Raw genomic sequence first — 14,530 nt, 5'->3', positions numbered from 1 at the left:
CTGGCAAAACGTTCACACTGGACATTGGGGGTAGGGAGGAACTGTTCACAGCAGACAGGCTGAACCTGGCACATCTGGACCTCATCTAGCAGATCATACCAGCAGAGCCCAAACGCCAGGGGTGACCTCCTCAAGGCACAACCCAACAGCTCTCAAGGGCAACGCGACACGAGAGCTGATTCTGGGTGGGGGTGGGGTTGTGTGGTGGCGCAAATCACGACGCAGGTGAATTGGCTCAGTGTTTGTCATGCTCAGTGGCAGTGGAGCAGCCACGTTAAGATGGCACTGCCGGGATTTGCTTCCCTCTTGGGCAGAGGGGCCACACACACGCACTCAGCTCTGTCGTCGCATCACTGCTAATGCAGAGGTGGGAATTGATGGTCGCAGAATGGGCTTTTTCAAATAAACTGTTCGTAACAAAACTGACTCCAGCGTGTAGTTCTGTTCTTGTTTCCCCTCGTAGCTACCGCTACAATGTCTTTTCCTTAAGCAATATATGCAAATTATCACAATTCCTTATGATATAGAAGGAAGGCACCTCACAGAGGGATCCTATTCCCCAGTTCCTCGAAAACTGAACAAGGCACTTTCTGGAGCCTGGGAATGAACCAAATGACATTAAATATTTTTACCACCTTCCCCATTTGGCTGCATCAACAATTCTCATTGCATTTACTACACAATAGTTTCCAAGGGCTTTCCATGGCGGAAAAAAACAAGAGAGAATTTGTGAAACATGGCTCAATCTTACAACAGAATGAGTCCTAATGAAGAGCATAAAGAAATATAGACAAAGAACGAAAGCTTTAATTATGTCACAGAAACACAGATAACATCAAAACATTAATAAATTGAAAATTTGCTTGATTTCATACCTGGAGGACATAGTCCAGCACACAATTGGCCCCATTTACATGGATTAATGTCAGCTGTGGCATCAGGGAGAATTCCATAAGGGGTAAAATTAAAACTGCCAGCAAGACAGAAGTAACCAGCAGCACAATTTCCTTGAATTCTTCCATCGCTGTAAAAAGTCACAAGCTTCCAATTATATTATATTTTGGAGATTGTGATGACTTATGTGTAGGATCAGAAGATAAATGCTGTGCCATAACCTTTTGCCCAAATAATAACTTCCCAACACCCCCACAAAGTATCTCAGGTTAACTTGGTTTCTCTTCCCGCAGGTGTCGTCCGATCTGCTGAGTAGTTCTAATATTTTCACTTTTGAATTTATAATCATGAAGAAGTGCTTTGTTTATTGAAGATTATTGTTCAATGTGACCTTCCAAACAAGGCAATGAAGACAAATGCAGTTGGATTACACAGAGGACGGCAAGACTCCATAATAAAAGACAACACATTAGAAGAGCAAGTTAAAGTAGAATGAATATTTTTCTTAAATCTCACTTTTGGCTTTATATTCTGTTTAAAATATTAATTAACATGGAGGAATTTATGTAAAATACTAATAAATAAAACGAATGTAATGAGATCCTAATTTCTGGTTATCCTCTGGATTGATGAATTGAATTATTATGGTGATCTTGTGATGTGACTTGTGGATTATTAAGTTAATCCTTTGTCGAATGAAAATCATCCATTACAATTGTATTTCAATATATTCACTAGTCTTGTGAACAATTGCAGATATGTGCGATGAGATTACACTAAAATTGCAGCACAGATTGTTAAAGCATTTGACAATGCAGAGATTATAGTTCCAAAGGACAGTTCCATGATAAAGTTGGAGATGAAAACAATATTGAAGCCCGATGAACAGAAAATTCTAGAAATATGCAATAAGACAGCTAATATCTGAAAAAAAAGATATTCTCAACAAAACATTCATTTTGTCCCAATGAAGACTTCCTCTAAATCAGTAGTTTTAGAGTTTTCAGTAGTTCAAAAATCAGTAGTTTTGGCCCCTAAACTCACATTCTACTTAAGCAATCCCGATGCCATAGGTGCTCTGTGATAATTAACGGATTACTTACGGTGGTATGTGAGTGGAAAGTAAAGGTTTGAAAACCACTATTTAAATCGTACCTAATTGACTTGTTATGTGCAGGTCTTAATAATTTCAAAGGAAATGGGCCAATGACAATTTTTCCCAAGGAAAATATTTCAGTAACAATTGGGTCTAGAACAGTTGCATTCCCTTATTAATCACAGAGCACTGATGGCATAGGGATTACTTAAGGTGGAATGTGAGTTGGTGGGGTGGGGGGGGGGGTGCAGTTTGAAAACCAATGCTATAAATCATTGACTAAATGGTGATTGAACTGAATTCTATTTTGTCCTCATAGAAATGATATATGATATGCAACTCTACCTGACCCTTTGCCAGTCGCCTTTCATCATGAGTTGTGTGCTCCAATAGAAAAATCTGTATCAAGCCTCAGGACTATACTTTTATTCACACAACTCCCATAAACATTGTTATGTGGCTAAAAATTGGATTAATCTGGAGTAGATCATTGTATACATTTCTAGGTATATTGTCACCTGTTGGGAAATTTACTGCCTCATTTTTCAAGGGGCTTATGATGCTCAACCACACTGCTCGAAAAATACAAGATCTGCTAAGATTACCGAATAACCAGGTGGTATTAACCCTGATTTCTCTCATACTTCATAGTTTAATGGGCTCCGATAACCACAAAACAGCCTCACACATTCTCTGACTGCTTTTCTCATTAAAGTTAGGGTCTTGGCCAGCATCAGGTTAACCTCAGGATCATTCCAGGCTGATGCTGCTGTCCTTTGTCACATCTTAAGATTGCTGTTCATTGTAGCACTGGAGAGGTTGGAAAACTCCACATTCAAGACAGTCAATTTTAAAAATTATTACCGAGCGGCCCAGATGAGATTTCTTACTTCCTTTTGAGAAAGGGGACAAACCTGCATGGTTAAAAATAGAACTAGAAAAGGTAGGAGAGCGAATAGCAGAAAATTGTATATATAAATGGGAAGCAAAGTTAATATCTGGAGAGAAAGAACACCCCTTGTTAAAGCATATAATTAATATTTGGTAGAAGATAAATTATGATTGGAACAAAAGGGGATCTATCTCCTAAAACACCTCAGATTCAAAACAGGCTTATCCCTTTTACAATGGGGAATAACATTTTAGAGACTTGATCTCATAAAAGGATCAGATATATTCAGAATTGCTATGAGCAGGGACAATTTATGTCATTTGAACAATAAAAAAATAAATATGGAATCCTTAACAACACAATCATCTGCTATTTTCAATTAAGAGTATACATAAGGGAAAACTTGGGGCCAACAATGTTTTTATTAAAGTGTAGTGATGTGAAAACTCTGATTCAAAAGGGAAACACAAAAAAATTCACATTGGTAATGTATTTCTTACTTCAAATGGGAGCTTCCAAATAGGGGGTTCATGTCTAGACAGAGATGGGAATCAGATTTTAATGTAAGTATTGATGAGCAAAACTGGTTTGATTTATGTAAAGAATGTCTGACAAATGCAATAAATATAAGGTATAGATTAATACAAACTTTTTGCATCAGTAATATCTCACATCACAGAAATTAAATAAGTCATAGTCAGACTTATCAGATAAATTTTTGGAGGAGGCGAGGAGAAAGGAACTTTCTTACTCTAAACTTGGTCATGCTCCAAAGTGAAACCTTTTTTTTGGGTGGATTTAGGAATTTTTTTTAGAACAGATTATTGGAATTCCATTTGCACAAAATCCAGAATTGTTTTTACTGGGAAATATAATGGGGATAAGACCAAAACTGAAATTATTTAAATATCAAGTTGAATATGTTAAAATTGCAGTGGCACTGGTACTGGCTAGGAAGTGTACTACAGTTACTTGGAAGTCTGACTTCCATCTAGGTAAGGCACGCCAGAATGCAGTGTTTCCCTTGAGAAAATTACTTACAACCTAAGATATAAGTATGACATATTTCTGTAAATATGGAGACCATATTTACAGATCTCAGGTGTAAAACTTTAGTTGAATTTCTTCCAGTCCTTGAGTCCATGTTAACCTTCTCCAAAGAAGAATACTAGTTAAATAATGAATTGAAATCCATGGAGTGAATGGTGTTTTCCAGATATCTTTCTTATTTTTCCACTCTCTTTCTTTCTTTTTTCTTTTACTCTTCTCACACACTTTTTCCAGGGTCTCTTGGGTGGGTGGGGGGTTGGAGGGTTTGGATTACAACCATTATGCAACATAAATTTGTCTACTTATTGTATTGGGAAGGGTTGTGGATGTCACGTGACAGCACACCCCCCACCTAGTCGAAGAACACATCAGCTGCCAACCAAAGTTTGGTTCTGTCCCATCTATGCCACCTTGCCACTGGGTCCATGTAAATGACCTTGACTGGACTCTCTAGCCTACCTGCACTTGGCTTTGGGCCATTGGCTATTGTAATTGGATTAATAGCATGGGCTGGACCCTCCAGCATATAAAGGTGCCATGTGTTCTTTATTCTCCCTCTTTCTCAGCTTTGGACAACTCTGCTTCACTCCAGGCCTAGAAATGTGGAAGGACAATGGAGAAACTGTTCGTAAGATGTGCACTGTTAAAAGGGTTGGGAGACTTTAAATAGTGTTCCTTGTAGAATAGAGCCATGTCTGCACTGAATCAAGGGATGGTGGGGCATCATAGTAATATTTTTCTTGATGTGTGTGTGTATTGCAGCTGTTACTATTTCCCACACTTTCCTTCCATAAAAAAAATCCTCCCCCATCAAAAATATGTGTCCAGAGTCTTGCCATTAAGACCTACCAAACCTGTTTCGTCACTCACAACACCTATGTATTTGTATTTTTTTATTTTGTATTTGACTACATGTAAGGTCTAAAAAATATTTAAATTAAATATTAAAAAAGAGTAAATTTCTTTCGCCATTTCTTTAGATCGCTGGCTCAGTCATGAGAATTTTCCTGCTCTTGATACCTAAGACACTGATACTAACAGACTAAACTTATTCCTCCAGAGGTCCCCCAAGCAAGAGAACCTGGATGGAAAGGGTCTCCATGGTAAAGAGGACATGCTTTCATTGAGCATTGTATCAACATGCCAAGGATCCTCTGACATCCTGGGTGGTGGGGGGGGGGGGGGGGGGCGGGGGGGTGGACACAGCACCATCCATTCATTAAGTAACAACCATCGCCTGTAACTAGGAGAGTGTTCTTGACTATGCTAAGGTCAGATCTTTTAAGCTGCCTGCTGTCACTATGACAGCCAGCAACACATCAGTGCGCCATGCCCAAACATTCAGCACCATGTTACAACAAAGCTGTTCTATGAATCTAGGAACCAAAATTTGTGTCCTTTGTGTGACTTCATCATTTTAACAACAGTAGACTGGCAATATGTACTTTCTCTATTACCTCCAAGGCCCGTGAATGGATATACGGAGCTCACAATGGAAAAAAAGTAAATAAACATTCACTGACAATTGTTATGCCAACCTTGCCCACATACTGAAGGATCTGAACGACTTATTAATGAAAATACATTTTAAATTATTTTTCAACGCAGATGAGAATAGAACTGGAGCAAAGTTGTGACCCCACTGTAACAATGAGCTGACCTGCAGTACTTCCCAGGGGGACAAGGTAGACATTGCTTTTCTTCCTTCAAACCTGACATTTCCACTGGGGTGAATGTTCCAAGCCGACAAGGAATTGGAGTCTGGGTACCTAACAAAGGTTGTTACAAACAAGGTTGTTATAAACGACAAAGTGAGCAATAAGTAGAACAACAATGGGGTAGAATTACTTGTCCCATTACATCCCCAAATGAGGTGACTAGCAACAATTCTTTCTAAGCAATTTATGTGCATCTTGAATAGTGAAAAGAATAATGATTGAAAATTAACAAACTGCAGATGCTGGAAATATGAAATAAAAACTGACAACACTAAAAACACATCAGATGAACATGTGAAGAAAGAAACAGTTACTGTTTTAGGTCAAAGACTCTTCATGTGAGGAAACACTAATATGGTTTCTTGCATTGCTCCAACATTATTGTCACATAATACTACATTTAGAATGTAACATACATTCTTTAACTTTTGTCTACTGTAAGGCCGACAGAGAGTCACCACTTTGTCTTGCACCCCTCACAGAAACCTACAACACCTGGTGTTCCCAGGTGGTCTTCCCTCCAAGTACTGACCAGGCCTGAGCCTGCTTAGCTTTCGAGATGAGTCAATCTCAATCATACTCAGCTTTCAGTCTAATAATATAGTCACTGATTTCCCCCACTCCCTCTGAGGAATTTACAGTTAAGTTTTACAAATCCTATTAACAGTGAGATTAATGACTAGTTCATTTGCTTTTTATCTCATCTTGACTGAAGAATAAACTTTGACTGGGATTCTAGAAGAAGTCACCATTTTTCTAGCAAGAGCACATTGTGATCTTTTATGTTTATTTCAGAGATCAAATGGAGTTAGAGTACAACAGCTGCAGTCAGCACTTTTGATAATGAAGCTCTCTTGTCATCCAACTCGACAGTTCAGTAAACACTCATTCTGGAATGGGACTCGAATCTTCAATTACATTCAGACAAAACTGCCACCATTACACAGCCTTTATGTCACCAGAAAGATCACTGAGGCATCCCATGTTCTGTAGATTTTCTATAATAGGTTGTAATATGTCAATGCAATGGTTTTCAACTTTTTTCTTTCCACTCATATCCCATCTTAATCAATCCCTTACAAATCCCAGAGCACCTATGGCATAGGTTGCTAGAGGTGCTCTGTGGTTAGTAAGGGATTTCTTAAGGTGGTATGTGAGTGGAAAGAAAAGGTTGAGAGCCTCTAATGGCTAATTGGTCACTCAAGGCAAAATCAATAGTTAGCTGCAGTGTTCGTGACACCACTTTTTGGACCACTGTGCTCACACATTATGTATTATAATTATGCAAAATGACAGGGATCAGATGCCACTCCATGCTGCTTGGCAGATGTACTTGGCACTGATAGCAGAGTGTGGCTGCAAACATTCTTCATGAGGCATGGATTGGGTCAAATATAATATGCTCCAATATCCTGCTTCAGAATACGGAGTCTGCACATTGTTCAATGGAGAAGAAGGGCGGAGATGCAGAGAAGAGCTGGTGCTTTCTAGTTTCAGTAACCAGGATTTAATCCTGATCTCCAAAGCTATCAGTGTGGAGTTTGCATGTTGTCCCTGTGATAACTGAGGTGTCCCACTTGACTCTCACGTTTCAGTGGTTGGTTGGTTGATTAGCTTGCCATCCAAATTGTCCTGAGTGTGTAGGTGATTGCTAGAATATGGAGGAAGTTGAAGAGAATGTGCAGAAGATATATTGTCAAGAAGTTAGTGAGTGAATTGGACAGCTCTTTAAACTGGCATGGAATTGATGGGATGAATAGATTCTCTAAGAAAATATGGAAACATGAACTCCCAAACCTAAGCTGATGAACTGCTGTTCCAATGACCTTGACATTACCAAACCTTGCATCCTCAGCTGAAAAATGCCAATTCTTCAAATAGGATACAATGCTCAAATTCATTGAAAGCAGGGATCAGTGCAAGAAGAAACCAACAGCTCTTGAAAGATGGTACGTGATATGAGAAATAAACCACAGCAAAATGCAAAGCAGAAAAGCAATGAAAAAGACTTGAAACCACTCACCTTCTGGGCAGTAAAAATGAGGTGGGCAAGGTTTGCGCTCTATTGCTGCAACTTTGTCACAGTAAAAACCTGGCTGACATGAGATGCACACATCGGAATGCGCATTCGGTTGATATTTTCCCACTGGACATGGGATGGGAGCTCCTGAACCCTTGGGGCAAAAGTGTCCCTGGACAAAAAGTAGAAGAAAAAAAATTGTACTTTACTGTGTGTCAGATGTTGAAATAATTTGGAGAATTTGTCTACAAGAGCTGATCAACTACTGTTTTTACAGAACTCTTGTGTTTCTGCCTGATAATCCTGACACCAATGCATGATGGGAAGAGATGATCAAGCCTCCATGTGCTGAGCACATTTTCTTTTGGCAATTGTGATCATTCTACAAACTGAACATTCTCTTTAATTGACAAGTGAATAGTGAGAGAAAAGGAAGCCACAAAGTTAGGATATTAATTGTTTGAACAATGTAACTGTTTTTAGGAAAGATAATTACTACCAAAAAATGACTGAATATTGCTGAATCCTGGCTGTGATAACATACAATCAGTAAGCAAAAGGTTATTTGTTCCTTCAAATCAGTTTGCTACCTTATAATTTCATGGTTGATCTAATATTACTCTCAACTCTACATTTCCATTCACCAACATGATTTTTTTTTCAATCTTTTTGTCAAGAATCTATTGAGATCTGGCTAAAAAATATTCAAATAATCTTCTACTGTCCTGTGAGAGAGGGAGGGCCAAAGACTCTCAACCTTCAGAGAAACAAATGTCTTAAATAGGTGTTTGCTGATTTAAAAACTCAGCCCCCAGCTCTAGATTCTCACACAGAAGGAACGATTTCCTTCACATTCATCCCATCTCAGGATTTTTTGTGTTTCAATCAAATCACTTCCCATTCTTCCAAGCTCCAGTAGGTGAAAGCTTAGCTGATCCAGTCTTCCTAATAAAATGATTTAAGTGAAACACAAAAGTCTGCAGACACAGTGATTGCAGTAAATACTGAGGAACTCAGCCAGTCTTTCAGCATCCATAGGAGACAAAGATATATTGATGAGTTTTCAGGCCTAAGCCTGTCTGCATTGACAGTTAGATAAGTCTCTAGTGGGCAAAGGAGTTAAGGGTTATGGGGATAAGGCTGGAAAGGGGTACTGATGGTAGTAATCAGCCATGATCTGTAAAATGGCTCGACGGGCTGAAGGGCCTACTCCAGCTCCTATTGTCTATTGTCTATTGTCTATTGACTGTCTGCTCTCTTCACTTCTCCTGCCGTAGCCTCGGAATACCCTCAACACGATGTGCAGGTACCAGAATACCTTTGCTCTCTTGTCACCACAGCTCTGTACCTCACTCTCCTACAGTTCATCCTCTGCTGGATCAATATATTAAACCACTGATTCTACATACATCAGTATCTATCAAGGATCAGAAGCTCGTGATCCTGGAGATTCCTATCTTGTGATGTCCCAGGTGGGTCTCCACTTTGGCCATCGTGGTTTACAGAACCGAGCTCTTGATGCATGTCTCTGCCTTAGTGACCGACAGAACCGAGCCTCCAATATGAATAACCTTAAACCCACCAGCCCACAGGACCGGGCTTCAGCCATGGGAATCCATCTCAGCCTCAGCGACTTGCAGCATTGAGCTCCACCATGAACTTTCAGCCTAAATCCCAGACCTACAGGGCTGAGCTATGGATGCAGGTTTCCACCTTGGCCCCCGTGACCGACAGGACTAATCCTCTGTGGTGAACTCCCTGGCTCCAGGAATGCATGGCGCTCTCTCCCGCCATTCTCTGACCTCTAATCTACTAATCCTCCTCTCCCTCCCTTGGATCCTTCCTACCCTCTACATCCTGATCCACCCCATCGTCCTCCCCTCCCTGACACCCTCAACCCCATTGAACCTTCCCCTAATCCCTTCCTGGTTATCACCATCCCATTCAACCTTCCCCTCTCAGAGACTGAATGCTCTGTGCTCAGAAGAGGCCTCAACTTTTTCCCCCTTCACCACACGTCAATGTGTTCTGCATACCCTTTAGTGCTGAAGTCTTTTTCTGTTGGTTCCACCTCCAAGTCTACTTCCACAAGTAGATTCTCAACCCCCTCACTACAGATCCTTTCTCTCGCTTTAAACCTTTTCCCTCCTCCTGGACACCTTGGTCCGATATTTTGCCTGCTCTGGATCTTTATATTTCCAACTGCCAATGTGACATCAACCACATCAACTTCACTACTCCCCTTACTCATTCCAATTTCATTCCCTCAGTACACCTGGCCCTCCACTCTGCACCAATCCTAACCTCACCATCAAACCCACAGACAAGGGTAGAGCTGTTGTGGTCTTGTGCATGGACCTCTATCTGCCCAAAGCCAAATGACATCTTTCAGACACCTCCTCTTATTTACCCCCTCCAACAGGACCCCACCAAAACTCATCAAACCCTTGAATCACGCACCATCTCTAAACTCATCATTTCCAGTCACCTCCTGGTATGGCCTCTGATCTTGTTTGTTTCCCAAACTTCCAAATTGTCCCATCATGTCCATGTGCTCCTGCCCCACCAAATTGGTCCGCGCTTACCTTGACTCTGTTTTGTCCCCTCTGGTCTAGCTCCTCCCCACCTATATCCAGGATACTTCACATGTCCTCCATTACTTCAAACACTTCCAGTTCCCTGAACTCAATCACCTCATGTTTACCATAGACATCCAATCCCTATACATCTCCATTCCCCATAATAAAGGCCTCAAAGCCTTTTGATTCTTTCTGGACAATAGACCCAACCAGTTCCTCTCCATCACCACCCTCCCTTGGCTGGGACAAGTTGTCCTCACCCTCAATAATTTCTCCTTTGACTCATCCCACTTTCTCCAGGTCAAAGAGGTAGGAATGGGTACCCACATGAGCCCCAGCTTTGTCTGCCTTTTTTTGGATATGTGGAGCAATCCATGCTACAGGCCTACACAGGTGAGTCCCTCAACTCTTCCTCTTCAACATCGATGACTACTTTGGTGCTGTCTCATGTAGACTTTATCCACTTTGCTGCCAACTTCCAACCCATCCTCAAATTCACTTGGTCTATCTCTAGCAATACTTTCCGTTTCTTCAATCTCTCTGGTCTCTATCTTTGAGACAAACTCTGGACTGACATCTTCTGACACCTACCTTGACAACACCTCTTCACTCCCTGCAAGGATTCAATTTCATTTTCTCAATTCCGCCGTCATCATTGTATCTGCACCCAGGTCGAGGACTTAAATGCTAGATCATCAGAGATGTCCTTCTTCAAATAATGTAGCTTTCACTCTACTACCATCACCTCAGCCCTCACCCACATATCCTCCATTACCTGGCCCTCTCCACTCTCCATGTAGAACAAAACAGGATTCCTCATCTTCACCTACCACCCACCAGCTTCCATATTCATGCATTCTTCTGCACCATTTATGCCATCTTCTGTGTGATCCCACCACTAGACACATATTCCCATCTCCTCCCCTTTCTGCCTTCCGTAGGGACCACACCCTCTGTGACTCCCTTGTCCACTCTTCCCTCCCCACCAATCATCCCCTTGGGCTACCCGTATGACTGCATGAGATGCTCTACTTGCACTCACACCTACCCCCTCACCACCATTCAGGGTCCCAAACAGTCCTTCCAAGTGGAGCAACATTTCACTTGTGAATCTGCAGGGGTGACTTATCACATCCGTTGTGGTCTCCTCTAAATTGGAGAGTCTGAGTGCATCCTGGGAGATCACTTTCTTAAGCACCTCGGCTCTGTCTGTCTCAATAGTGTGGATCTCCCAGTGGTCACTTATTTCATTTCCCCATTCCATTTCCTTGCTGATCTGTCTGTCCACTGTCTCATGCACTGCCAGGCTGAGACTACTCACAAATTGGAGGAGTAACACCTCATCTTTCACCTGGGCACCCTCCAACCAGATGGCATTAATATCGACTTCTCTGGCTTTTTTTTAACCCCCCAACCCCCTCACTTCTTTCGCTGTCACCTTCCCACACCTCTATCTCTCTCCTGTCTCCTTTCTCACAAACAATCAATTTTCACTGCTCCACTTATTATATCCAATCAATACCTTTTGTTGGTCTGGATTCCTCCCCCAGCCAGCATTGTCTGGATTCTCAAATCTCCTGTTTTTTGCTCATATTGCTTATTTCTTGAAGAAGGGCTCAGGTCCGAAATGTCAGCAATAATATCTTTGTCTCCTATGGACGCTGAAAGACCGGCTGAGTTCCTCCAGCATTTTGGTGTGTTTTTACTAATAAAATAACTTGTCCATTCCAGGTATTGACATTATAAACCACCTCTGTATTACTTTCAATTTATTAATATCCTTCCTTAAATAGAAAGCAAAAATCCAGATATAGTTTCTCCATTGAACTTTTCTGTACGCTGAAGCATGACATTATATTTGCATTCAATTCCCATAACAATGAATGATAATGTTCTGCTAACTTTCTTAATTACTTTCTGTACCTTTAAATGAGCTTTGTTGCAAACAAGTGGACACAGATCCCTCTGTATCTCAGAGATTACTTAAATATTTTGATATTTAGATAGTTCCTTTCTTTACTTTTCTTGCCAGAATCATTTCACATTTTCCCAGATTATCCAAATTGCCAAATCTTTGTTCAGTCAATTAATTTACATTCCTTTTGCATTTTTAAATCTCTGGGAATGGCCATTGGCTGACTCTACCTGTGGCTCCCCCCACAGACTTCTGAATAAAGATGACTGTTCCACAGGCCCCTCCCCAGTTCAGGACTGTCAACTAGCATGGACGTGGCTCCAATGTATTGTGAATAAAAGCCTATCAGTTTTACACAACTTCCAGTCTTTTGGAGTTATTGATGGAGCCTCACCTTTGTAACCTCTTTGCCCGCTTCAAAACTTTTCCAACCTATACATCACCAGCAAAGTTCACAATCATAATTTCAGTCATGAACACATCCTAAAATGATGCATATTAAGCTCACTTCAATAATGAATGTTATAACATTTGAAAGCTAAAATGTTGTGGCGGCGCATTCTCTCATGGCGAATCGGCCCAGTGTGTAATGCCACGTGGCGGGGCAGCCATGGGAAGATGGTGCTGTCAGGGTATTCTCCCTGCCTCAAGTCTCCTGCCCAGCGTGTGCCTGGGGCAACAATTATGATGTCACAATGCACGAGGTGACTGAGCTCAGGCTGCCCTTAAAAGGGCGCACACTGAATAAAAACACTCATTAATGACTTTCAATCTGGTGGCTGAGTCTTTCTTGGAAAGAATCGTTACAAATATTTGCATTTAGGATTTTTACAAAATATAAATGGTACAAACTGTACACCTCAAACGATCATGACATCATATTGTATGTTTGACTTTTCCTACCATTGCAGGAAAGGGAAACTTCCTCAGAAGCAGCTTTAACATATATATATTATTTGGAAGGTTAAACCACAGGTTGTAATGTTGCGGAGATGACAGATTATGAGGTAACAAAACTCTTTACCTTCAAAAACCAAAATATACCTGTGGGCAGGAGAAATCATATGGAGTGACTGAGCTGTGATTGGCAGGGCAGTAAAATCCAGGAGAGCATAGCCCACTGGGATGGCTCAGCCCTTCCTCTGCACAATAATAGCCGGCATAGCATGTTGTACAGGATTCTAGTGAAGCTCCTCCTATTTACAACACACAATCATGTTAATTTGAGCAACAGCAGCACCATGAAACCAGAATAGAGAAACTACCCTTTTTTGTCCTATTCCTTAAATTAATAGATAAAGCTAATTCAGATAAAGAATGGCTATTTGCAATCCATGTACCCGTGTTAAAGGAGCAAGAAAATTGAAGAAATTAAAATTAGTTGTTATTTATAGATTCAACAAGTTACAAAATTTACTTTCACATATTTAAAGCCCTCTCTTCAATTAGTGCATATTATGTCAATCATAATTATTTTATACAATCCATTGGTTGATGTGTATCACTGGCTTGATGCTAAAATCATGGATGGAGGAAACTTCCAAACACCTGGCTGAACATGCTTTGCCTATGTTGCCATTTCAAAATTCCAGTCCTTTAACATTTTGACTGATTCCACTAACATTAGGTTGATAAACAATTTCAATTGATTGCAAATTAAAATCTGTTCTCTTATATTGGGTTTGAGGCACTTTCTAACCGTGAAAAGAATTCTAAAAGTTTCAATCTTTATCATATTGGGTACAATAGGAGGGCATGTTGGTGATTCTGTACTGTAATCATGAGGAATTGGGTCCATCAGGGGGACATGTTGGTGATTCTGTATTGTAATCATCAGGAATTGGGTCCATCAGGGGGGAATGTTGGTGATTCTATATTGTAATCAGCAGTAAGTGGGTCCATCAGGGGGCATGTTGGTGATTCTGTACTGTAATCAACAGTAAGTGGGTCCATCAGGGGGCATGTTGGTGATTCTGTACTGTAATCAGCAGTAAGTGGGTCCATCAGGGGGACATGTTGGTGATTCTGTACTGTAATCAGCAGTAAGTGGGTACATCAGGGGGACATGTTGGTGATTCTGTACTGTAATCAACAGTAAGTGGGTCCATCAGGGGGCATGTTGGTGATTCTGTACTGTAATCAACAGTAAGTGGGTCCATCAGGAGGACATGTTGGTGATTCTGTACTGTAATCAGCAGTAAGTGGGTCCATCAGGGGGACATGTTGGTGATTCTGTACTGTAATCAACAGTAAGTGGGTCCATCAGGGGGACATGTTGGTGATTCTGTACTGTAATCAACAGTAAGTGGGTCCATCAGGGGGACATGTTGGTGATTCTGTACTGTAATCAACAGAAAGTGGGTACA

General features: G+C 40.9%; 1 protein-coding gene across 9 annotated transcripts in view; it reads right to left on the bottom strand.

Annotated features, from left to right (window-relative positions):
• LOC138741062 (uncharacterized) overlaps positions 1-12,823 on the bottom strand; it is a 94,233-nt gene extending 81,410 nt beyond the window's left edge. For 5 of the 9 annotated variants that reach the window (XR_011343304.1, XM_069894547.1, XM_069894552.1 and 2 more), the window contains exons 1-4: positions 12,559-12,823; positions 7,674-7,842; positions 5,593-5,701; positions 876-1,024 (exon numbers count right to left, since the gene is read on the bottom strand). Coding sequence is in view for 7 of the 9 variants with exons in the window: in XM_069894547.1 (XP_069750648.1) it covers positions 876-1,024; positions 5,593-5,651 (208 nt within the window). In the remaining 2 variants the exon portion in view is untranslated. Of the gene's footprint in view, positions 1-875; positions 1,025-5,592; positions 5,702-7,673; positions 7,843-12,558 lie in introns of those variants that run through there. The other 4 variants (XM_069894548.1, XM_069894549.1, XM_069894550.1 and 1 more) reach the window with 4 other exon arrangements.
• Positions 12,824-14,530: the final 1,707 nt, after the last annotated feature.

Source organism: Narcine bancroftii, chromosome 8 (genome assembly GCF_036971445.1).
Source record: "Narcine bancroftii isolate sNarBan1 chromosome 8, sNarBan1.hap1, whole genome shotgun sequence".
In the NCBI taxonomy this organism is placed as follows: domain Eukaryota; kingdom Metazoa; phylum Chordata; class Chondrichthyes; order Torpediniformes; family Narcinidae; genus Narcine; species Narcine bancroftii.
The sequence above is the reverse complement of the archived record's forward strand: the minus strand, read 5'-3'. Positions and strand labels throughout refer to the sequence as shown.